The sequence below is a fragment of the Polypterus senegalus genome, chromosome 6 (genome assembly GCF_016835505.1).
Source record: "Polypterus senegalus isolate Bchr_013 chromosome 6, ASM1683550v1, whole genome shotgun sequence".
NCBI lineage: Eukaryota > Metazoa > Chordata > Cladistia > Polypteriformes > Polypteridae > Polypterus > Polypterus senegalus.
In genome coordinates, this window is record NC_053159.1 from 63,928,463 (window position 1) to 63,953,805 (window position 25,343).

The following is a 25,343-nucleotide window of genomic DNA, read 5'->3' on the forward strand; positions in this document are numbered from 1 at the left end:
GATCTTTGTGCTTCAGGACACATCAGTTAGTTTTGCCTGTAAACAGGCTCTGATAAGAGTTCTAAGACCTCGAAACAAGCGAAGACATGTGACCTTGCCTTCTCCTCCTCGCAGCAACACACCCACAGGTAAGCAAAATCATCATGATAAAAGCTTTTATAGTGAGATGGGCCTAAACTTAATGCACTTGAACTAAGTATATTACAAATGAAGTGCTGAAGGCTGTTTAAATTCATTTAACTTTGTCCTGTGGAACAGTACAGCTTGTTAAAACAAACACTACCACCTTTAAAACAGACACAAATACTATGTTAAATGATGTTATTCATGACTGTTTCAAACTGCATTATTTCTTGTAATTTAAAAACAAGCAGCTTAATAATATAAATTAAAATACTTATTAGCCTATTAGTCTGTATATTATTAGCTATGTTCATTTTCTCAGGAGTAACTGTGCATTGAGCTGTTATTAATGAAAATAATCTGGTATGATAAAAATGTAGTCTACCAGCAAAACCCTACACATAGGTATGTAATAAGGAATATGGGTGCAAAGACAGTACAGCACATTAATTTTACCAAAAAAAAAAAATCGGCGATATCAAAAGCAAAGTGATTGCAAAGATTGCAGCTCAAATGACTTTACCAAACAGTGGCCTTGTAATATGTGCACTTCATTCAATTTGATGAATTCTTTGGTTAACATTTGGCGCTTATGCACTAATATTAATTAATAGATGGAAGCCCTTTTGAGAGGGGCTCAATGAAATTAAAATTTAGACAGTTATATGTGGGAAGTAAAATTTTGTCATTTTAGGTACTTTATAACAGAACATTCCTGGATATTTTGACTGTAAATCTTGCATCATTGCTATCTCAGCAGGAGATAATACATTTGTATGTTTAGATTTTAAATTTTGCTGTTTGTAAACTATAGACCACAGTGCTTAACTGTTCATTTTTTATTAACAAAATGAAATCTGGTAGGATTATTGTTAAGCGATCATAAAAATATTAAAACAATTTTTTAAAAATACATACAATTAAAATATGTACAAAAATTATCTTTATACATACCATGTTTCTCCGAAAATAAGACAGGGTCTTATATTAATTTTTGCTCCAGAAGAGGTGCCAGGGCTTATTTTCAGGGGATATCTTTTATTTAATGATGTACAAAAATATACATTTATCCAAATACAGTCATCATCTTCTGGAATATCGTCATAACTCTCCACATTTAAAGCCTGAGTTGCTACCCTGAATTGCTACTCCAATTTACTGAATTAGTTAAACTTCGGGAACGTTTAATGTCTAAATGTATATATAAATAAAAGCAGTATCAATGTATAATTATGTAAATTTATCAAAAAATCACATCTGCATAACCAGAGTATAAATAGCAGTGATATTTAAGTTATTGATTATGTTTACTGCTGACACAAGGACTGCACTATAAAGATCTATTATGAAGGTATTATAGACTGCACGTGACAGATTATATTATGTTTTGGAATGGCTTCTCTGTCCTTAATTTTCACACACAACAGGAGATAAAGATGATGATGATGAGGATGATGCAGATGATAAGATGCAGTCCTCTGGAATAACAGGAAGTGAGAGTGTACGTCAGGAGAGCCAGGAACAGAATGAGGTGGACCATGGAGATTTTGAGATGGTGGTGAGTTTTGATGGATTTGAGAATATTTTGTAAGTGATTAACTTGTTACAGAATAGGTGGTTGTTATATAATTCCCTTCTCTGTCTCAATTTTAGTCGGAGTCCATGGTGTTAGAATCTGCAGAGAATGTTACCAATGGAAACCCATCCCCTCTGGAGGCTCTATTAGCTGGAGCAGAGGGCTTCCCTCCTATGTTAGACATTCCCCCAGATGCTGATGATGAAACCATGGTGGAACTGGCAATTGCTCTCAGTTTACAGCAAGATCAGCAAGGTGATATTCCATTGTTTCTAAAGTTTTAAGTTTATTGTTTTGGTATTCAAGTACCTAAAATATCTGCAGGAAAAGAAGTCATCAATCTTGTTTGGCTAGGTAATTAAGTCTCACTATATTGCCTTAATATATTTTAAAAGTTGTCAAAGTTTCATTTAGAAATTTTATTATATGAATATATATTTAATTCATTCTTCATAGTTGACAGGTTTTGTATTATTCATCACTTAAGCCGCCCTTACACTAAACAAGGATGTTTTCAGTTTAATAATCTGAAATTGGTTTATACCTTATAAATTTGGAGTGTTGTGATATGATGGAAGATGGGAATGATATGTTTGTCTACCAGATTACTAAAGCTTCTTAGGGTATTGATAGTCATATTTCTCTTTCTGTTCTTTTGAGATGTGGGGGGATAGTGGAGTCATTTATTTTTTTCTGTGTGTCCAGAAAGAATGTTTACTTTGAATAGAGAGCAGTAGATAAGCAGGCAACCAGTCCAAGAAGTTTTGGCAAGAAGGAAAAGATTGGAGCTGTAATAATCACACAAGATGGTAGAAATATACCTAAAGGAAATATACAAAATGATAAAAATGGAGTGGAAGATTATGTTGAACTTGATGAAGGAAGAGGGTTTATGATGAAGGGTGAATAAGCAACACCAAAAGGCTTCCCTTTAACACTAAAGTTACCAGAGTCTACGAAAGAACTCGTAGATCTGTCCCACCTTAAAATTGTGCGCACTTCTCCGCCAGCGTCCTTTGTGCTGTAAATGTGCCAATAAAGATAAGCTGCAAGCAGCCAGCTATTCCATCCCCCGACCGACGTAGAACGTGCACAAACTTCTCCCAGCTCATGCCTTGATTGATTATCTGGGAGTGAAGTGGAGTTTTAAAGTGGAAATAATAGATCGTTATTTGGAACACACGCATTTCATGTGTGTTCCGTTTTTACAGTAATCTGTGTAAACACATTGTTAAAACAGAAACTTTTTCATATTTTAGTAATGAATGTTACAAAATGTAGGCATACACTATAGAATGTGTGAAGCATGAAGTCCAAACATCAAATAAACACTTTCACTAAAGGTTCAAGAAGGATACAAAAGCTTCCATGGCTTTGCGATAAGATTTGCTGACACGGAGCCCAGCAGGCTTGCCATGCCTCAGAGACCCGAGTTTGATTCCCCTTTGGGGAGAAAGTGTTTTTTCTTTTTAACCTCAAACGGACATAAAATTCATAAATTGATATGTACTGTCAGTTAATGAGATTGTTCTATTTTCATGTGGGATGCTCCTTTTAAAATATTTTTTGACAATTGAGACTGCAATTAACATGAGCAAGTGTCCTTATAACTGTTATTTTTAAGATCTATAACACACAGACAAACAGAGCACTGCATAATAGAGAGACAGACAGGCAGAGAAGTCACTAGATATATAAATAAACAGGGAAGGCACATGTACTGAAAGAAAAAAAAATCAGCATGTGCGTTGATCCTGCTACACTGAATAAGCTCACGCACTGTAACTCCCCCCCATCTGACTCTAAGTAACAGCGCAAGTACATATGCTAAACCAAGTTTATGTGTGTACTGTATAATATTAAGAAAAAGAGCAGCTTACTACTGAAAACGGCAAATATAGGAGTGAGTGGGGATCGAACCGGGGACTCTTGATTACACTTGGTTTGCGTCTGTACTTGCGCTGTTAACTTAGAGTCAGATAGGGGGTTTGGTTATAGTGTGTGAGCTTATTCAGAGCAGCAGGATCAACGCACATGTTGGTCTTTTTTTCTTTCAGTACATGTACCTTCCCTGTTTGTTTTACAAAAAATACAAAACATTATAATAATCTGGTGATTAAACACCTTGATAGCTTCCTCAATAATGTATTGGGACACCGTTGCTAACAAAATCAACTTGATCAATTGAATGGGCTTGCCTTGTTCTGTGTTCATTATTGGATGTTACATTGTTTTTTCCCATGTTTTCTTCTGTAGGTAGCAGTAGCAGTGCACTAGGCCTTCAGAGTCTTGGCCTATCTGGTCAGGCTCCTAGCTCATCTTCTCTGGATGCTGGAACACTCTCAGACACTACTGCATCAGGTAACTGAAACTCAGGGGAAAACTTGACATACAAAAATACAATCAGGCAAAAATGAAAATAAATGTAACTGGTATGATTCAGAATTAGAAAACCTGTAAAGAAGTAATTCACTTTAGTGCGGATTCTTGCAAATGTAGTGTAACTTGAGTTGTGCTTGACATAGAATGTAGTGGCTTGTGTGTCCTCAGTGGGTCCATGGTCTACTCTTCTAAGTGTTGTGGTTAAGAAATGCCTCCTTTTTGTTGAAATGAATTTAGACAAACATAATGGATATTTGCAGTAGGAGACTTGTCATATCACTCACTGTGTAAAGAGAGATAGACAGAAACCTGTTTGTTTTCCTGTAACAGCTTTTGTTATGTTTTCAGCTCCAGCATCTGATGATGAAGGCAGCACAGCAGCTACAGATGGTTCAACCCTCAGGACATCACCGGCAGAACATGCAGGAAGTGCTGGATCTGAGAGTGGGGGTAGCGCTATAGATTCTGTGGCTGGAGAACACAGTGGTAAGACATTAACTTTCATTCATTCATTTTCAGTTGCTTATATGGGACTGGGTCGCTGGGGCAACAGTAGATGTGTGTCGATTTGGATTTTATAGATAGCAATACTGCTTTTCGATACTGAAACTTAACGATACTGTTATCGATATTACTTTCCATGATGTGGGGAGATAAAGTGTCTCTTGAAGGGGGGTGGTGATTGGGTTTAAGGGCTGTCGTCATCTCCCTACAGATGAAAAAAATAACTTTTTTACAACTATGATAACTAATTTTGTTTGTTTTTGTATTGCTTATGTAGCACCCCTCAGCTTTTACTGAGGGAGCTGACCCGAGTTTAGTTTTTGTTTCTCCAAAATAATAAATCTACATACAGTACAATCCCTCTTAACTGGCCTCACATTAATCGGCTGACGGATTAATCAGCCTGTTAAAATAATATACTTTTTTTTTTTTTTTTAATAAATCTTATTTATGTTATATGTATGCACTTCCTTCTTTCCTGGAAGGTGAGAGGTATTTTAAAACCAGCAAACAACAAAACAGTGTTCAAATTAAATAAAATGCAGTGTATCAAAAGTCTTCTTTAAATAAATAATCCATTAAAACAAGTGAATTAGTGGAGGTTAAAATCCATTAGTAAAAAAACAAGTCCTTTAAAAACAATGCAAACGAGGTTAAAACAATTGCTGGAAGCAGTCTCTTAAAATCTAAAACACGGGTTCCGCCTTCTTTCTTTTGCTTTGCAACAGGGGAGTCACCCTAGCTGCAGGTGCAGCTGCCTTCCACACTGGTCCTGGCTACGTCGGGCTCCATCTGGACCGAGACTTGGGTTCTTTCCCCATCGGCCAGGGCGCTCACGCTGGGGCTAAACCAGCCCAAAGCCTCCACGACTGCTGCTGCCTTTCGACGGCCAGTCGTCTTCAATGCTTTCTTCAGCATCACGAATTCCCCGGGAACGATCGGCCACACATACCACGCCCCCTCACTAAGCCGTTAGTGTGGTGATTATTTATTTAAAAACTGGCCTTTTTGACTTGAGCTGTGGACCTGCTACACCACACTGTCCAGTCGTTGTACGAGGAAAAAAAAAACCTGTGTGCGAAATCGTGGATGAAGCCTTGTAGATATGGTTTCTTCAGGAACGTTGAAGTGGTACAGTACATACCTTTGAAATATTTTTCTACGTGAAAATAGGCATGCGTCGGATTAACTGGCCAAAACGGCAACCGGCCATGGGTCCAGTTCCGAGGTGGCCGGTTAAGAGGGATTGTACTGTATGACCTTTTAATGAACAAACCTGTGTTAATAATCTAAGGAACACTGATTAATAATTTAAGTCATAATAATCTACCCATACTATTTGACAAAAAGATAAACTGCATACCTTTACCAGGGATTTGCACCCCTTGTTACTAAATCACAGTTAATATAACACATGCTAAATCGTTGTCCTCTTTTTCCTCTTTATGACTAAGCCAGTTATCATCAAACACACACATGAACTATTATTTACATATATACATCTCATACAAAATTGTAACATCAAGTTCACAAAACATTTTTGTGTTTATTGAACGGTTTTCTCTGAAAGCAAAAAGAAAAAAATAAAGTGAAATCATCTTATTAAAGCTAGCAAAAAACTAGTAGAAAATAAAGTAATGGTACCACAAATAAACATTGCAAGCGTTAGTACTGACTTGAGATTGTGGCATTTTTTGGTGGCTAACTTGCTCGTTCCCAGAAGAAGCCGACACTCCTGTCCATCGTGTCAAGTTGGCTACGATAGCTGGTCAGCTGTATTGACATCCGACAGTAACAATGAATTGAAGTGCCTGCTGATTCTCCTTTGTTCAGCCTTTCGCCGGGTGGTACCCCACAGCTCACTAGTTTAGCATTCTCTACACAGTCTGTCCAACCACTAGCACGTCCGCATAATCTCTCCCGACAGTTAACTGTATGCTGGAATCAGCTCTGTGCTAAATAAACTTCTAGTTGAAGGTTACCCTTGAAATAACCAAATTTCTCACAGTAACAGCTCAGATATAGTAATCTTATTGTCAACTTCATACCGATATCTATACCATTACTCTCTGCTTCCCTTTTTTCTACTTTTTCTCTTTTCTTTGCATCTAAACCAATAAAATAAGAGCATAAATGTCCGTGTTCACTTTTAAGTTTAAAACTTTCTAAATATAATTGCATAGTAATTTAGCATGCATAATAAAATAAACTATTTTAATCTAATTTTATCATATTATGAATATTGTATTACCACCTTGTAACTCAAGTTTTAAAGAACTACAAATATGGCTGTAAATGAACTCACCCCAATTTTGTCATAACAGCTCAGATCAAACTTATCTAGTAGTTGGCAATTTATACTGTGTTTACCTAAATCAACTCGAGTCCACTGTGGTGAAGTATTGTAGATCTTTCACAATAAACATTGCAGCATCCCTCGACATTCTGCTGTTTTTTCCTCATCGAGCCATGGAGAATGGGATGGACCAGAGTGTCTGAATGCTGGCATCCACTGGTGGAACTGTGGCTGCTACTTGACTGATGCTGTCTGAACACAAATTCAAACATCACCCTTAGGGATGGTTAGGAATTTAAAAAGGCTGCTGATGTTAGAATGAATTATCATTACAAAAATATAGATAGCAGCACTGTTTTTCCCAGAGGTTATTGATATTTTGGTACCGACCATTCCAGAACCAGTAATATTTTTTGGAACCCATCCAAAGACAGCAGTCTTAGCAGAGGCACATTCATCACTTTCCCCAATCATATTTGCCAAGTCATTTTATGGGATCCCCCAAGACATTTCCAAGGCATCTGGGAGATCCTTCTAGTCAGCCCAGAATGTTCCCCAGGGTCATTTTCCAGCTGGCCATGCCCATAAATGTGTGTCTGGGAGACATCCTTAGCAGATTCCTGAACAACCTCCGTTGTCTCCTCTTGATGCGTCTTCTCCCAGGTGTCTGTGCTTCTCACTCTGTCTCCAAGGGAGAATCCAGCCTCCCTGCAGAGAAAGGTTATTTCGGCTGTTTGTACCCACAGTCTCGTCCTTTCAGTTAATTCCCAAAGCTGTTCCCATAGATGAGGGTAGGGATGTAGATTGACTGGTAAATCAAGAGCTTTGCCCTTTGGGTCAGCTATTTCTTCACCGCTATGGGTCAGTATAGCAACTGCATTTACCATTCCAATTCATCTGTCAGTTTCACCATCTCTTTTCCCCACACTCTTAAACAAGACCCAGAGATGCCTAAACTCCTCAACTTTTGAGGTAGTAACTTGCCTCCCAATTGGAGAGGAAAGTCTACCTTGTCCTACTAAGGACAATGGCCTCAGATTTGGAGATCCTGATTCTTATCCTTGCTGCTTCACAGAAACCATCCAAATGTGTGCTGGAGTTCACAGATCAGTGAAGCCAGCATTGCCATATCCGCTGTAAAAAGCAGTGACACAGTGTGGCATAGCGGGTCTGTGGCTTCCGAAAAAAAGTCAGGTTTTTTAAAATCCGTATAGCCGCGTCGTTCTCCGTGGGCGCGATTGCACGACCGCGGGGAGTTAATGAGGTGATTGGAGCGAATCGCACCTGCACGTGTGGGTGCGGTCGTTCTTGTTTGCCTCGTTGGCTTCCTGCGGTGTGTAATTAAGATGCTGTGCCCACGGAGGCAGAGGGGTATGTGTATATATAAATAAAGGTACACCAGAGGAGGAAAAAGGGTGGAAAAAAAAGAGAGATCGTGGGAAAGAAATAGGAGGTTAAAGGATAGCAATGGCAGTCTAGGCTGGATGATCTGGCAACCTGCAAAAAGAGAGACAGAATGAGCGGGGGCCCCGCAAAGGAGTGTTAGATGGAGGCGCTCTTGGGGGCTAGTTCGCCCCACTGACAATTAGCGAGTGGGGTGAGCAGGAGAGGTGTCATCCTGTAGGATCTGAGGAGCGACTACGGGTGCGCGAAAGATCACGGGAGGAGAGCCAACCTCGTTGGTCTGGCAGTGACGTCCGTTTGGAGGCCAAGACGGAGGTTGACAGAAGGAGCTCGTGACTGTTTGGTCTCCGCGGCTGTGAGTAATGGTGAGCTGGGGATAGAGTGATGGAGGTGGGCCAGAGAACAACAAGGGATGGAGAGACTGCATTTTTAAGTTCTACATTTAACCTCAGATTTTAAAGGATTTATTTATTGTTGATGGTTTTAACCCCACTGGACACTTGATTTTATGGATTTATTTATTGAACTTTGACACTGCACTTTTGCACTTTTTGATTTGATTATTGTTTTAAATAAAAGCACTTTGTGGGATATATCCCCTGGCCTTGAGAGATTTGTCCCTATTTGTCAGCTCATCTCGGTGACATTATCGATGGTGTTGGGTTCAGGGTTCCCGAAAAGACGAGGAGAGCATGGAAGAGAACCCGCATCATCACACGCAGTTCTAAGACTTCCAAACTAAACACCCTCCCTTCACTGGCTGCACCTTGATATCCTGTCCAGGATAATCACAAATGGGATAAGAAATAGACCACAACCCTGACTTGAGTGCCACAGCAACTTCTTTGAGTGGGTGGAATCACCTTTCCAGTGCCCTAGTCTAAGTTATCCTAGGAAGGCTAAAGAGTGCGATTCCCTGATAGTCCATCACTTGCAGGAGGAATAGGGGCCAGGTGTAATATGACCTAGGTAGCGTTCAAAGACATTAATAGTACTTTTTTTTTTCATTTTCAAAAGACCAGTAATATATGATATTTGTTAAGTTCTACGTTTATATTCTTATAGTTCTCTTGTACCTGAGAAGATGCTGCCTTGCTGTTAGATAGCACAATAGATGGCACACTTACAAAATATGTTATATCGTTAATATGAATTTTATTTTCTATTGAGTGCTGTCTTCATCACCTTGGTTGTTCAATTTTTTATTTATTTTAATTTAGTTTCTGGTCGAAGCAGTGCTTATGGAGACACAACAGTGGAGGGACATCCAGCAGGACCAGGCAGCATAAGTTCAAGCACTGGTGCCATCAGTACAACTGCAGGCCAGCAGGAGTGTGAAGGGTCAGAAGGTGAAGCTGAGACAGAAGGGGATATTCACACGAGCAGTCGGTAGTTGGTCGTCCAATTTTTGCTTTACAGCAGCCTCTTTGTATAGCCTGGTGTGGTGTTTAACAGTCTCTTCTTTTTCCATTAGGCTTCACATGGTAAGGTTAATGTTGCTTGAAAGACTTCTGCAACATTTGCCACAGCTTCATAATGTTGGTGGAGTTCGCGCCATCCCATATATGCAGGTATATGCCCCATGAATAGCATTGAGTGGTGATCTAGATAAATGCACTCCTTATTGGAATATAATTTTGATGCTAATTTTATTAAATCCTCAGGTAATTTTAATGTTAACTGCAGACCTAGATGGAGAGGATGAAAAAGACAAAGGTGCTTTGGATGATTTGCTTTCCCAGCTCATTTCTGAGCTGGGCATGCATAAGAAGGTAAAGTGACTTAGTCTTGTGAATAGTCTCCATTTCTTCTGAAGCATGAATTACAGTACCATTTTTCTCAAAACATTTTAGTCATTTTAAATTGTGTTGTATTGTAAAGGAGGAACTAGTGGTGTGGCAGTTTTATGTAGTTGAATTTTGTTTTTGATAGGATGTTTCCAAGAAGAACGACCGCAGTCCAATGAATGAAGTCCATTTGGTTATTATGAGACTACTCAGTGTTTTTATGTCCCGAACAAAGTCAGGATCAAAGTCTTCTACTGAAGTAAGTTGCCACTCAAATGAAAAAAAAAAATCTATTTTAGCAAGTCCTGGTCTTATATTGAAGCTGTCTTTTTTAGATATATTAACAAATATAGTTTTTAAAAAAAGGGATTTGTGACACCCCCTAATTTTAAGGGATATTTTTCATTGTTTGATAAGACTGTTTATTTCAAGGGATAAGTTTCAATGGTATTTACTATTACGCTGACCCAAATTTAGGACTGCTCCCTCATATGTCCAGCTTCCTGTCACTCAGTCAGTTTTTACCGAGTCTGCTCAATCTTTCTGCCTCTCCGAAAGGCATATGGGTTAGGTTAAGTGATGGCTATAAATTGATCCAGGTATAGCCGATTGTGTTGCCTTGCAATGGTTTATTAAGGAGTGTTTTCTATACTGCACCCAATGGGCTCTGGTAAACTAGATTAAACAGTTTTGAGAATATAAATCTTTATGTTCCGGAATAGAGGAACACTGTTAAACAAAAAGTATCCTCCTGGTTTGGGGAAAGACCTTTGCATGTATTGTGGTGTTGCACTATATATGAACTTTATCAGCTTCAGCCTACAATATTTGAAAATGTCATAAAAGAAAGTAAGTACAGGAGCATGTTCACATTGGTATCCATGTAGGAATAGTGCTTGTAAATGGAAGAAATACTAATTGAGCTATGCAACTCCTTTTTTATGATTCATTCTCTGGTATCCCAAGTACATTTTGCCATTTCTCATGTATTTACTTCAACAATGCTAAGAATCATGGCACTGTGATTGGTCTTTAGAGGAGACATAAATTTGCCAATAAACACACATTTGCTGTCTGAGACACTAATTCCATAGAAACCAGGGTACATATGCTTGAAAGCGAGTCCATTTGAGAATGTTCAGCACACTAAAGTGAATGTTAGATTGTGAATCTTGGTTTACTTCCGGTGAAGTCTACATAGCCTGCATGTACCAATCTTTGCACTTCTTGCAAACAGTATTAAGCACCAAATTTACTTGCCATTTTCTTAAGTTTGGAACATAGTCCCATGTAAGGCCTAAGCAAGCAATGTTCTAATCCCCTCCTCTTTGCCGGTAGCAGTGTAAAGCAGTGAGCCACCTTACTTTGTTTTTGTACAAACAACTTGGAGTATGGTGAGGTTTAATAGGGTGTCCATAAAGTCTTTGTGCAATTTAAAATAGTTCTAACTTTGTAAGTATATGTGATAGAAAGAATTCGTTAAAAGGATTTGAAAGTTTGATGTATCTAGTTTTTTTTGGTCTTTAGAAGTTTTATTTTTGCCGTATCTGGGGAATTGAAAATCCACACGAGTCTGTTGAACATGAAAGAGATTCTCCCAAAGTTAGTGTGGTGTGCTTTGGGAAAAAATTGATTCATAGGGCCATTCTTTTTTGAAGGCTGTGTTGTTAATGGTGATAGCTATTTAGAAATGCTGCAAAATTACTTTATTCCTCAACCTGAACAATTAGGACTGATGGAGAATATAATGTTTCTACAAGATGTTGCTCCTTGTCACTTTGCTTTGCATGTTAGACAGTTTCTACATGAGAAATTCCCTAACAGATGGATTGGAAGAGGTGGACCAATTTCTTGGCCTCCACGTTCACCAGATTAGACTCCATTGGATTTCTTTTTATGGGGACATGTGAAAACTAATGTTTATTCAACCAAACCTCGATCTTGCAAACTAGAATAACTGATGTGATTGCTGGTATTACTGAAAATCAGCTTGAAAATGTTTTCCGAGAACTACAGTATCTTATTACCCTTTGTATTAGTAATGATGGTGGACATGTTGAAAATTAAAAAGAACAATAAAAAATGTTTCTTCTTTCTAATCCTTTTTACAGATTCTTTCTATCACATATACTTACAAAGTTACAACTATTTTAAATTGCACATAGACTTTATGGACACCCTGTATAGTGCCATGCTAATTGCAGTTTCAATGGTCATGTACAACTGGTTTGCAAGTTCGCTGTTTTAAATCTACAATATATCTATGAAAGAGTTTCAAATAAGAGTTTTATATTTAGTTTAACAAGCCGGGTTGAGGATGAATTCTTTCCCTTAACACTATTTTAAAGAGATTTGATAATTTCAGTCTACTTATTGTCTGACTGATCTGTTTTTTGAACCTTGGAGAACTATAAGAACGCCATGAAATGTCAAAACTGTGAGAATGGCTGGCAGATTTTTAGTTGGCAGCATTAAACATTTCACCATGCTCACTAAATATTTAATCAAGATTGATCCTGTCATCAATATAAAGTACAAATACTGCATACGATTTTAGGAGTAATATAACTATGTGACTCAATCTTTTATATTCATTGAACTGTTAAATAAAAACTGGGATATACTGAATGATTTGAAACTCATTTAGAATAATATATTAATGGTGCAGCTCATTTGAAAAACATTAATCAAAATGTTATTTAAGAAAAGGTAAATGAATGGCATCAATGAATTATTTTTTTTTCAAATCTTTCAGTCTAGCAGGTGGTCTGTGTAGGAAAATACATCTCTTATTGGTCTGGTTGATTCTGAGGGCTGTTGCTGTGGAAGATCAGTTCCTTCCAATGGTGTCTCATGTAACTCCTTTCACCTAGCACTCAACTTATGAGACTCAAGGCTGTGGGTGCTTTGTCTGTTGTCTCAGTGCATTCTCTAACTCCACTGAATGATTTGTCAGTCAGGGAGACATTTTTTTCGCAGTTGTGCTCGGTGGTTGATGGGTGCCTGTGAGGTGACTTTCCTTTGGTCAAGGGCAACTTCAGTCTGACTGATGAGGCTGACTGTGAGGATTGTCTGTCCCCATGGGTCTGGCAGCCGTGGTCAAAAGTGGTCAAAAGTGGCTCCATGTTCCTTGACTTTGCAAAACATCAGGGGCTGCGGATCTCTGGGTCCTGGTTCTGGCACTCTGAGCCACATCGCTGGAATTGGTACTCCAGTACTGGTGGTGTGGTTAAGGAGATTGATCATAGGAACATAGGTTCTACAGAAGTGTCCAGTTTGAATTCTAACCACATACTTGTTGTTGCTATTCTGCAGATCCAGCTTAGATCCAGTATGTTAGCATCTACTAGGAGAAGGAGTCTGGACCTGACTAGACTCCACGATCAGGCTTTTTCTAATGAGTCTGCATGTAGTTTGTGTGAGGAACTTGCAGACTTAGGTAGGACTGCTGATCCTATTGTGATGTGGGAAACTGTTCCTGGCAAGACCCTGAAGTTTGACCAGGGTTGTGTTGGTGTTGCCAGAAGGACGTTTTTCTTCTTGCAAGGTAACCTGAATATTATCAAGGAAAGTAACAGCACATGGCTTGACAGAACCCTTGCAGCCGTCCTTCTCAGTTCCCAGTACAGACTGGAGTTGCTAAGGGCAAATAAGGAGGCGTTTGTGTGAGGAGAGTTTCTTTGCAGTCTTTGTTGGTTTTCGTAAAGCCTTTGACTCAGTTGATTGAACTGCCCTGAGGGACATCCTGATACTTCATTGGGATCCCCCTGAAGTTGTTGTACCCTCTGCTCAATGCTTGCATGGACTGGGTGTTGGCCAGGGCCATGGGGTAAAGCGGCAGTGGGGTATCTGTTGGTAAAGAAAGATTCAATGATCTTTGCTGAAAATGCGGTGATCTTTGCTGTGTCAATGGAGGCTCTGATTGATGCTCTTGAGAGACTGAGCGAGAGGTCAGAATGTCTGGGCTTGCGAGTATCCTGTATAAAATATAAGATCCAGGCCTTTAAAGACCTCTTGGGCACCACCACCATCAGCAGTGTGTCTGCCTGTGGAGTGACTGTTGACCTCATTGAGAGTTTTGCTTACCTCGGCAGCCATATTCATGTCTCTGGTGACTCTTCCTATGAAGTCAGTAAATGGAATTGGAGATTATGGGGTGGGCGGTGTCCCTGAGGTCCCTGGAGAAAGGGATGTGTGACACTCCCGATATCTCTGAACACTTGGACCTTCATCCTTTGGCAGAGTCCTGGTGCTCCCTGTTTTGCTATATGATTGCAAGATATGGATGCTGTACAGTGATAAAATCCTTGGGTACTGCTGGTATGACTTTGTTTTTACATTTACATTTCTCATGATTCAGTTGCGCTTCTGCAGGTTACACTTGCTTCTGAATATTTAGAGTACAATTCTCAAGCGTGAACAAACTGTTAAAAATGCTTCATTGGATACACAAGGCATTTGCTTTTGAGGAAGAAACAATTTTTGTTACTACATATGTGCCACAACGGTAAAAAGATTATTTTTGATAGCGAACCTATATATGGGATAAAGCTTTGGTTGTCGGTTCAGTTGCCACCTCGGTATTGCGTCTTTGCAACCTAATTAGCGGTCTTAGGGACCGGAGAGTTCCCTAGCAGCATTTAGTGAACGCCTGTGGGCAACCAGCCCAGGCCTTGAAGCTAATCCATCATGAGGGTGTGCTATTGGATCCTCAGTTTATTTCACATGCAAATGTTCTGGAGGTCTAAGCCCACAGAGATACGGGGTGAATGTGACTGTTTCACACAAGCCTGAAGTTATTCGCCTGTTTCTTTTTCACACAACTAGTGCAAAGCACCTATTTATTCAACGTTAAGAGCCAGTCAAAATGTTGTACGGCATTGATAAGTGTGAAATGTAAATTTGACTTAAATTATCACAACTTATTTTTCACAATGACCTTACTCCATACATTGCCTGCATTGTGAGGGAGCATCAATTACGCCACTGCGGCCCTGTGGCGCGATTCCCTGAGAGTAATTAGTCTCCCAGAATTCTCATTGCTGAGGACCCAAGCAGCTGGACCAGGCTAAGGGGACGCCCACCTATCACCTGGCTGCAGCAGATGGATGGTCATTTTTTTGGAGGGTGGGACTGGTTCTCGTTTCTACCTGGGAGGTTACCAACCGAAATCCCGAGATGTTTTGTAGTGTTTTGGATGTGGCAACATGCTGTACCACTGCATGCTCCCTGACCTGAGTTAAGGGACTATTCATGCTGTTCCTGCACAAATCATCATATCCTTGTTGTGCACCTATTATAAAGGAAACTGTATTTCTCTGAGCTTAACTGAACCTTACACTAAGAATTTACATTGGCGGTAATGTACCTTATCTTTTCCTTGTTTTGAATAATAGTTGCGTTTGCATATAATGCACAAAGCACCAATTGTGAAAGCTTGTTTGTCTGTCCAACTGAAAGAACTCCAGTGTGCAAGGGGGGGGTCAGGGGGTCCTGGGGACCAATTTTATTGAGATGTGGAACACATAGTCTTCAAACAAATTTGCAAAGACAGTTCAATTTTCATTCAGATATCTCTTAACAGATTGCTCTGTGCAATGTTTTAATATTTTAGATTTTCTCATTGAAAGGAATTGGTGAATTTTTTGTCCATCTTAAATTGAAGAAACTTTCTTTGTGACTTAACTATGAATTAGTTTACTGTTTCAGTTTTACCTTGAGGGTGGTTGCTTAAACATGCAATAATTATTTTGTTTTAACTAATATTAATAGTTATATGTAGAAATTATTTCAGATCCCTTTCTGCTTTTACAGGGTAATATTGACTATTGGTTTTATATTAGTATTAGTCACTTTCTGTTAATAGTTATTTCTCAATTGCTAATTATTGGATACTACTCTATTGTGTATACTTTCAAAAATGTTATGTTTAAGAAAATTGAACAATTAGTTGCATACCCTCCACCACTAACTCATATCAATCGATGTCATTTTCACATCACTTGATATGTAGTCTACTGTCTATGAAAGCTATTGAACCACCACAAGCCTGTTTGTGCTTAGTTTTTAACTCAATTTTAAAGTGCTGTTGAAAAGCACAGATCTGATGTAATCTACTAATGCATGTAATTGTGTTCTGATATAGTTTTTACTTTTGAATAGGACTCACTTTCACTAACTGTTTAATAATTTAAAATATGATAACTGACTCTTGGGTGAAGTAATTAAAAAAATGTGAATTGCTTCAGCTTTTATATCTGCTAACTTGGTCTCTAAACACACCTTAAAGTTACGCCATGCATGCGTTGTTTAACTTGTTAACAATATGATGTCTTTCCACTTTTCTCTTTTTGTAACATTCATGTAAGAAATGTGCTTGAATGTAAACAGAACTGTTTTTTTAAACTTGTAATTACATAGCTCTGCTATTTATAGGTGTTCAGACTGGATGTTCCAAGTACCATTTGTCCAGTCTCTAATGCAGCTGTCCTTCTGTGAAAACAGACATTATATGTGTTTCATGTCTGGTCTCACTTTTTCATACCCTTTAAGTTTTGCCTTTGTACAATTGTAGGCACTCCATACTTCATGTTCCGTATTTGTTAAACTGTTCAAATTTTGATAAACATTTCTTGTGATTTGTTACTTGGCAAGCATATAAGCAGAGAATTATTTTCGGGTTTTGTTTTGTGCTTTTGTCAAAAGTAGAATATTCTAAAAAGCTGCATACTCCTCTTTTTGTAGTCTTCATCATTGATCTCTAATGCCACGGCCACAGCATTGCTGAGCTTGGGAGCCATTGATTACTGCCTTCAAGTATTGAAATCTCTGTTAGAATTTTGGAAGTCACAGCAAGGTGATGAGGAGCCTGTGACAACCAGCCAACTGTTAAAAACCCACACCTCTTCATCCCCTCCAGATATGAGCCCTTTCTTTCTTCGACAGTATGTTAAGGTAAAGTCCAAGTGCTATTTCTTTTTTCCCCTCATGTCTGAAATGTAGTATAAGTAAAGTCCACATTTTCCTATTTAATTAAGAGTCTTGTCTACTGTTAACATCAGAAATGCCTCAAATCAATTCACTGTAAGTGATATTTGCATATCTGTGTGTAGTAGTTAAACATTTGTCTATTTGCTTATTTTTTCATTATGCAGGGCCATGCTGCTGATGTATTTGAAGCTTATTCTCAACTTTTGACTGAGATGGTTTTGCGTCTTCCATACCAAATTAAGAAAATTGCCGATGCAAACCTACGGATTCCCCCACCTGTGTTTGACCATTCTTGGTTCTATTACTTATCAGAGGTACACATGAAGGTGACAAGTTATTTTACCAAAACTGAATTAGGGCTGATTTGGCATAGTAGACTACTTGTTAATGCTGTTGCTTCATGAATCTGGTGTGCTGAGCTCAAATTCTGCACCCTGTCACCCTGGAGGTTTGCCTGTTCTGCCCGTTCGTGTGAGTTTTCTCTGGGTACTGCTGTCTTCCTCCCCTTCCTCAAAGATGTACAGGTTAGGTTAATTGGCAATTACAAATGTGTGTGAGTTGGTGGACCCTGTAATGGACTAACCACAACCCTTAGTTGGATTAAGTGTGTTAAAAAATATATGTATGAATGAATTAACCTAGTGCTTCTCTGTCCCTTAACATTTACTGTTCTAGAGGTTAAATGTGTTCATATTTTCGAACCAATATAGCTGATTGCTGTCAATAGAAGTAAGATTTAGCATGAGGCCTATGTTTTTGTTTGTTTAAATTTTCTTTTGCAGTATTTAATGATCCAGCAAACACCTTTTGTTCGTCGTCAAGTACGCAAGCTTCTGCTTTTCATCTGTGGCTCCAAAGAAAAGTACCGGCAACTGAGAGATCTACACACTCTTGATTCACATGTTAGAGGCATTAAAAAACTACTTGAAGAACAGGGCATTTTCCTGCGTGGTGGCATTGTCACAGCTTCATCAGGCTCAGCTTTGCAATATGATACCCTAATCAGTTTGGTATGTAAAAAAAAATCCAGTCTTTTTTTTTTCTCTCTTTGTACTTTTTTTTTTTTTTTTACTTACACAATGTTGTACTTTTCACTTCATATTGATATGGAAACTATGGAGATCCATCCATCCATTATCCAACCTGCTATATCCTAACACAGGGTCACGGATTAGTGGAAGGTACAAGGATCGTGGAGTGCCAAGAAACTAAGCTACCTGGTTTTAAAAAAAAAAGTTAAATGGTTTCAGTATGATCCAGTGAAGTGCTGTGAATGATAAGAATAGCCCCTTTATTAATTATAATGGCTCTTCCCATATTATTACAGCTTAATTAGTGAGTGCATCATTTATGCAAACAAAACTTTTTAATGTAAGACAGGTTGCACTGCATCATACCCAGTGGTGACTTTGTTGTGTTCTCATGTCTTCGTAAATAGTCTTTTCCTGTGAATAGGCTAGTTAAAGCTATAACACAGTTTATACTGTATGTAACTGACTGACTGACATGTTCTTGTCATGGTTAGGATTCTAAGGTGACTCTATTCCCCTTTTCAATCTTTATTCTCACTACTCTGTCAGGATTGATTCCTACTGTAGTTCAACACCCTCCCCTTTTACATTCTTTAAAAACTGGCAACTCGACAGAGTAACTGAAAATGTTTATATAAAAAAAATTACACATTTATTTATGTATTCTAAAAAACATACCCTAAATAGAAGAGTACAATTAGAGTAATACAACATGATAATATGCTACTAGGTGACTTGCTGTCCTATTAATTTCTTGAGCTACTATTATCATACTTTTCCTTAACTTTTGGTTTTACTTCAATACGTTCAGTATGTTTAGTAAGTTCAGTACGGTTTGAATCTGTTTCCCACCCCCGCCTTACCAACTACAAGGCAGGTCATAAACTGACCTCCTCTCTAATTGAAATCACAAGAAATAATTACAATATTCAATCTGCAATTTATCTGGTAGGGATTATATTAGAACCTTTCATTGACTATGCACTAAATATATAGGCAAGCATTTTAACATAATCAAGAAATACTTCTATCAGTTTAACATAACATAACTAACCAGAGGACTGTTACAATTCTTTTAATATTGGTGTATCAAGATAATACTGGTAATGCCTAAATCATTAGCCTTGATTTACATGTACATTTCATAATACTTACCCAATGTGACATCCCCTCATCACTCATGCTTCAAATGTCATTGCATCTCTCATTGGGTGTGTAGCATCTACTATCTCTCAATAGCTGTATGCTCTGCTAGCTGCTAGCTATTTTTGCTAAGTGATATTGGTCAAAATTGGACAACCTTGAATTTACCATTGGTCTTGTACTTGTTCTCTCATCCTGAAGTTATTTTAAGCTAATTATGAGATGCACGTTAAAAAACAAGCTCGTCAAAGTAATTTTACGTGCATATACACTGGTTAGTTTACCTGAGCTAAAACATATTTCTCCTTAACTTTTGTTTTACAGTTGTATATTTCCCTTAATTCTCTTTATTCACGTGTTTATTTGCACCCCAGAATTCAACACTGATAAAATGCATAATTTATGACCTTCAGTTTGTTTAAAAGAAAAACATCTCCAACAGACACCTTTTCTACAGTTATCTTAAATTTAGACAGATAGACAGACAGATACTTTATTAATCCCAAGGGGAAATTCACATAATCCAGCAGCAGTATACTGATACAAAGAAACAATATTAAATTAAATAGTAATAAAAACGAAAAAAATAATAATAAAATGAATGTTAGCATTTACTCCCCCGGGTGGAATTGAAGAGTCGCATAATGTGGGGGAGGAACGATCTCCTCAGTCTGTCAGTGGAGCAGGACAGTGACAAAAGTCTGTCACTGAAGCTACTCCTCTGTCTGGAGATGACACTGTTAAGTGGATGCAGTGGATTATTCATGATTGACAGGAGTTTGCTTAGTGCCCGTCGCTCTGCCACAGATGTTAAACTGTCCAACTTTAATCCTACAATGGAGCCTGCCTTCTTAACAAGTTTGTCCAGGCGTGAAAAATAAAAATTATTTGGCCCCCAATAAATTCTAAAACTTTTCGCTTTCTCATTAGCCTTTCAAATACTTGCCTTCATTCACCTGTGTCTGCTCTCCCAGCTGTCCTCAACAGTATGATGTAACCATTGAGCTAAATCTCCTTTCTGTGAGGACCTCTTGTCCTGTGTCTTCATTTACTTTCTTCAGACTTTTTCTTAAACTCTTGATTAATTGCACACAATCAAAAGTCATGCTAGGTTTTCCTTAGATACTCTATTATACATAGGTATTTTTTTAAACTGGAAAACCCAGAATTTGAATCTCCTTTACAGATGGCCAGGGCAAGAAATTCTTATCTTTTGACAACATTGCTAATACTTTAGGGGGAGTAAATTACTGTGGCTTATTTTTAGAAAGCAGATGTTTTTATTAAGTTTGCAGTTCTAACAGAATGAGCACATTTCACTCCTGAACAAACATTAAAGACGTACTCCAACAAGGCCAATTCACTTCATTTGTAAGAGCTAAAATAATTTTTAAGAATTAGCTCGCAGAAGCATGCTTTTTTTTTTTTTTTTTTTTCCTTTAAACCAAAAAACGATTCACCGTAGTGAAGCATGCTTGGTCTGCTTGCATTTTCACTTTGTAGATGGCACTGTGCTTTTGCCCATAATTTCAGTGCGTCTTCCTTACTTGCCTTTTCATAGCAGTCGCTGTGTTCTCATATTAAAAACCTGAATTATTCCTCCATTTTGAAAGCAGGCATGTTGTCTGCCTCTGTTCCATCTCTTTCCAGAGCTAAATAGAAATCTGCGTTAAAACAGTAGTTGCTTTCTTTTATACCGTGGCTTGATGGATATTTTATTGCTTTTGCTCTTCTGTCTACCTGACATTACTTTAAGGTAATTGAGGTACATTTTAAATAACAAATACCCAAAAGCCCCCATTTTACATTTTTATCTCAGACTTGTACATAGTGGTTAGCTTATTTGAACTCATACATAATAGGTAACACTTCTTCCTAATATTTGCTGTGCATTTGCTTATTTCTCCCAGAATTCTCTGTATTAGCATGTCTATTTGTATCCCAAAAATGAATACTGTGTTAAAATACATTTTATTTCCTTCAGTTTGCTTAACTGTTTGTTCAAAAGAATAAAACGTCTAATGGACCCCATTTCTGCAGTTATCTAAAGCTTGGCCCTCAATGACTTCTGAAACTTTTTCCTTTCTCACTAGCCCCTCGAATACTTGGCTTCATTCATTAGCATTCACTGCCCCCTTCTCATGGCTGTCCCCTGTCAGTATAATGACATTTTTGAGCTAAATCACCTGTTCCTTAGCACTTCTTTTCCAGTTCTTGTGTTTAACTTTCTCAATAGTTTTTTGCTAAACCTATGGTTAAATATGCACAATTAAAAGCAATGCTAGTATTCCATTATAAGCCATAAAGTATAGCTATAGTCTTGGTCACACAGTTTATTCATTTTAAAGTGACATCTTATCTAAAGCACACAAATTAAATTTTAGGGGTACTGAATAAACTTTAAAAAAAAATAATAATTTTTAAACCTCATTCCACTAGATATTACTAATTCACAGAAAAGTGAAACAACAAAGCAAAAACATTAAAAATGCGATGTTTCAGAAAACAAATGCAGTTTTGTGCAGTCCTTTAACTTGGTTCTCATCTGCGTATTTTAATTTCTTAGCATATTTTCATCTCCAGCATACGTATTGAAAAGGGTTTAGTTGTTAGAATAGGCAAAGATTGTCATCTAAATGAATCTGAGCATGTTAAGATAGTTGAAAATTATCCCATGAGTCCATTTGTTGTAGATGAATGCTGGTGGATGCAATGTAGTGTGGTCTGTATTTTTGTAATACTTGATTAGAGTACAGTAAAATTTGAATGCAAATAGACACCTGAACCTCTAGTACATTCCTTTATGTAAGCTTGCATACCCAACTGCAAATGCATTATTTTTCACAGCTTAAATTTCCACACCTCAAATCTCTCAAAGTCCTGAAAAGGTTACAGAAATGTACAGTAGCATTAATGTAGTAGAATCCCAATTACCAGCACTCTGTCTATTTGAACTTAAATAGATATAGTTGGTCACATTGGCTTTGATACAAGCCTTGTATGCCTGTGGTGCGCTTTTTATTTCTTGCTGAGTTTATGCCCTGACTGATAGAAGTTATTGTTAACAAATGGGAGATCAAGTCACCATTAAGTATCTAATAAAGTAACAACCCAGAGTATGCTTTCTACTAAACACAAGTACAGTTAAAAATGGTACAGAGTGAGAGCTTGTTGATAGATTTTTTTTACGAATCCTTTTTACTTAACCTTGTTTTCTAGATGGAACATTTGAAAGCATGTGCTGAAATTGCAACCCAACGTACTGTAAACTGGCAGAAGTTCTGCATTAAGGATGACTGTAAGTCTTTTACCACAGTGTCCTGTTCCTTGTTTTAAATTTTCAGCCCTATGGGCTGTTTATTTTTCTTTGAACATTTTAAAACCAAACTGTCCACCTTTTTCTGTTTGTAGCTGTACTGTACTTCTTGCTACAGATAAGCTTTCTGGTAGATGAGGGTGTCTCTCCAGTTCTTCTTCAGCTTCTCTCATGTGCACTGTGTGGCAGCAAAGTCCTGTCTACAGCTGCCTCATCAGGTTCTACAGTCTCCGGAGGCATGGCAACACAGTCTGGGTCTCAGGGCAAGTCATCCTCCAGCAAGAAAAGCAAAAAAGAAGATAAGGATAAAGAAAAGGAGGGTAAATTTTTACCATTGATGCCTTCAATTTTTAACAGAATTACCCTGGAACCGTTGTCATAATACAGTATTAATGGTACAAGCACAGCACTTAGTTTTGTGTAAAGTATTATATGGTGATGAGCATCTGAAACCATCTAATTTAGTGTAACTGTGGTTTTTAGGGAAGGTAATAGACGTTTATCACCATATCTTGGGCTGTAATATGGGTACAGTATTTACCTCACTAACTGCTAGGTCATTCAAATATGTGAGAGCAATACTCTATAAATTTCTAATGAATTTGAGAATTTTCAATATTCTGTGTTTAAATGTGGGTTGTACAACCATCTGCATTACCAGCGGAATTGAATAAGTAGATTTTTTTTGGGTGGTGGGGGAATTAAAGCTACAACTCATGTCTCCTTATACATGTTCACTTAAACTTTTTTTTTTTTATGTATTTTTTTTTAATCGGATATATGTTGCTTCTGTCAGCCGATGGTTCAGGAAGTCAGGAAGACCAGCTATGCACTGCATTAGTGAGTCAGCTAAACAAATTTGCAGATAAGGAGACCCTGATCCAATTTCTGCGTTGTTTTCTGCTGGAGTCTAATTCCTCTTCAGTGCGCTGGCAGGCCCATTGTCTGGCACTGCACATCTACAGGTGCTGTTTCTATAAGACTCTTAATTTAAACTGTATTTTAAACATGCCATTTTTTTCTCATTTTCTTGATAACTGTTAGTTTTACTAAGTTGCATTTGGCTTCCAGAAACTCCACCAAATCCCAACAAGAGCTCCTTTTGGATTTGATGTGGGCCATATGGCCAGAGCTTCCAGCATATGGTCGTAAGGCTGCCCAGTTTGTGGATCTCCTTGGATATTTCTCATTAAAAACTCCCCAGACTGAAAAAAAGGTTAGTTTTTGTTTTATAATATAACAAGGAATTTGTGGAGTTGACACTGTTTGCTCTGAATAAAGATACATTGTGCCCATCTCAGGTTTGTAACAGTTGTTACCATGCAGATTGCTTCACCAGTATTTGAGGCACTGGGGAAGGGATGTACTGTTTCTTGTTTTAGACTTTAATGTTATTCTCTTTTGTTACAGCTAAAAGAATATTCCCAAAAAGCAGTTGAGATTCTTCGTACACAGAATCACATTCTCACCAACCATCCAAATTCTAATATCTATAAGTAAGTTTTAAAGTCAAAATAGAAGAAATATGTTAATTTATTACTGTGCCAGGGTTTTGGTTCTGCATCCAAATTTGAAACAAAAAAATAGAATCAAAGAATACAATTTTCAGGTTCAGGCTAAAAAACATTTTAAGTCAACAAAGATTTTCTCTTGTGTGCTAATATATTTGATTCTTAAGTTTTTAATATTGGTTGTCAATCATGCATATTTCTTCTTTTGCATCTAAGTCAGCATTGATACTGAAAACTGCAAACTCAAGTACCTTATTTTCATTAAATTTCTTACCAAAGACATCAATATGCTTTCATGAGACTCATTATAATGTTGATAATAATACATTTTATTTATATGCACCTTTCCTATGCTCAAGACACTATTATTATTGCCTAGTCATTGTGTATCAGGGCAGTCTACCTCATACACCAAAAGTCACTAGCACATTGGTTAAGGCTTTAGACTTCAAACCCTGAAGTTATGGGTTCACATTCTGATTCTGACACTGAGCAAGTCACTTTACCTGCCTGTGCTTCAGTTGTAAAAACAGAAGAAATGTGACCATTTGCATCTCAGATGCAAGTCCCCTTGGATAAAGGCTTCAACCAAATAAATATAAAGTCAGAAAATTGCCTTTGGAATTTTGTTTTAGTGGAAAATCTAAAAAAAGTACCTAAAGTCTGGCTGTCCTTTGCTTCTTGATACAGTTTTTTCCAAAGTGGAAAAATTTTCTTCTGTTCCTGATGTCAAAGATCAATAATACATGAGATAACAGACACTGCAAGGTTGAGCTCTCTGTCAGTTGAGTTCACGCTTTATGAACAATTAAACATGAGCAATGTATATATATGGTACTGGGCCAGACTTTGACTCTTGAAATGAACGATTATGACCACATCCAGTATTCCAAGAAGAATCTCAGGCTAATTAGTTAAGATTGAGAGTAATTTAAGAAGAATTTCATAACTGTGGAAAGATGTGAAAGCACTGGAGCACTAAAAACTTTCAAGGTCCAGGGTAGTACCGGCAAAATCCTAGATATGGTGAAAAAGTAAAAGATTTCATAGTGCATTTGTAATACTATTTTGCATTTACAGTGAACCCTCGTTTATCACGGTTAATCCGTTCCAGACTCAACCGTGATAAATGAATTTTCTCGAAGTAGGATTCTTTATTTATAAATCGAATATTTTCGCAGTTTAGAGTATAGAAAACCTGTTTACGACCTTCTAAATACATTTTTAACATTATTAGAGCCCTCTAGACATGAAATAACACCCTTTAGTCACCATTACAC

The 25,343-nt window shown here is 37.7% G+C and overlaps 1 protein-coding gene across 10 annotated transcripts in view; it reads left to right on the forward strand.

Annotated features, from left to right (window-relative positions):
- The window catches only part of ubr4 (ubiquitin protein ligase E3 component n-recognin 4), a 196,896-nt gene that overhangs the window by 104,522 nt on the left and 67,031 nt on the right, over positions 1-25,343 (forward strand). For 8 of the 10 annotated variants that reach the window (XM_039756137.1, XM_039756142.1, XM_039756138.1 and 5 more), the window contains 17 exons: positions 17-128; positions 1,551-1,681; positions 1,777-1,954; positions 3,956-4,060; positions 4,430-4,567; positions 9,506-9,674; positions 9,760-9,856; positions 9,950-10,057; positions 10,218-10,331; positions 16,817-17,026; positions 17,227-17,376; positions 17,845-18,072; positions 22,456-22,534; positions 22,648-22,872; positions 23,349-23,517; positions 23,624-23,768; positions 23,963-24,048. In XM_039756137.1, the coding sequence (XP_039612071.1) occupies positions 17-128; positions 1,551-1,681; positions 1,777-1,954; positions 3,956-4,060; positions 4,430-4,567; positions 9,506-9,674; positions 9,760-9,856; positions 9,950-10,057; positions 10,218-10,331; positions 16,817-17,026; positions 17,227-17,376; positions 17,845-18,072; positions 22,456-22,534; positions 22,648-22,872; positions 23,349-23,517; positions 23,624-23,768; positions 23,963-24,048 (2,444 nt within the window). The remainder of the gene's footprint in view (positions 1-16; positions 129-1,550; positions 1,682-1,776; positions 1,955-3,955; positions 4,061-4,429; positions 4,568-9,505; positions 9,675-9,759; positions 9,857-9,949; positions 10,058-10,217; positions 10,332-16,816; positions 17,027-17,226; positions 17,377-17,844; positions 18,073-22,455; positions 22,535-22,647; positions 22,873-23,348; positions 23,518-23,623; positions 23,769-23,962; positions 24,049-25,343) is intronic. The other 2 variants (XM_039756141.1, XM_039756139.1) reach the window with 2 other exon arrangements.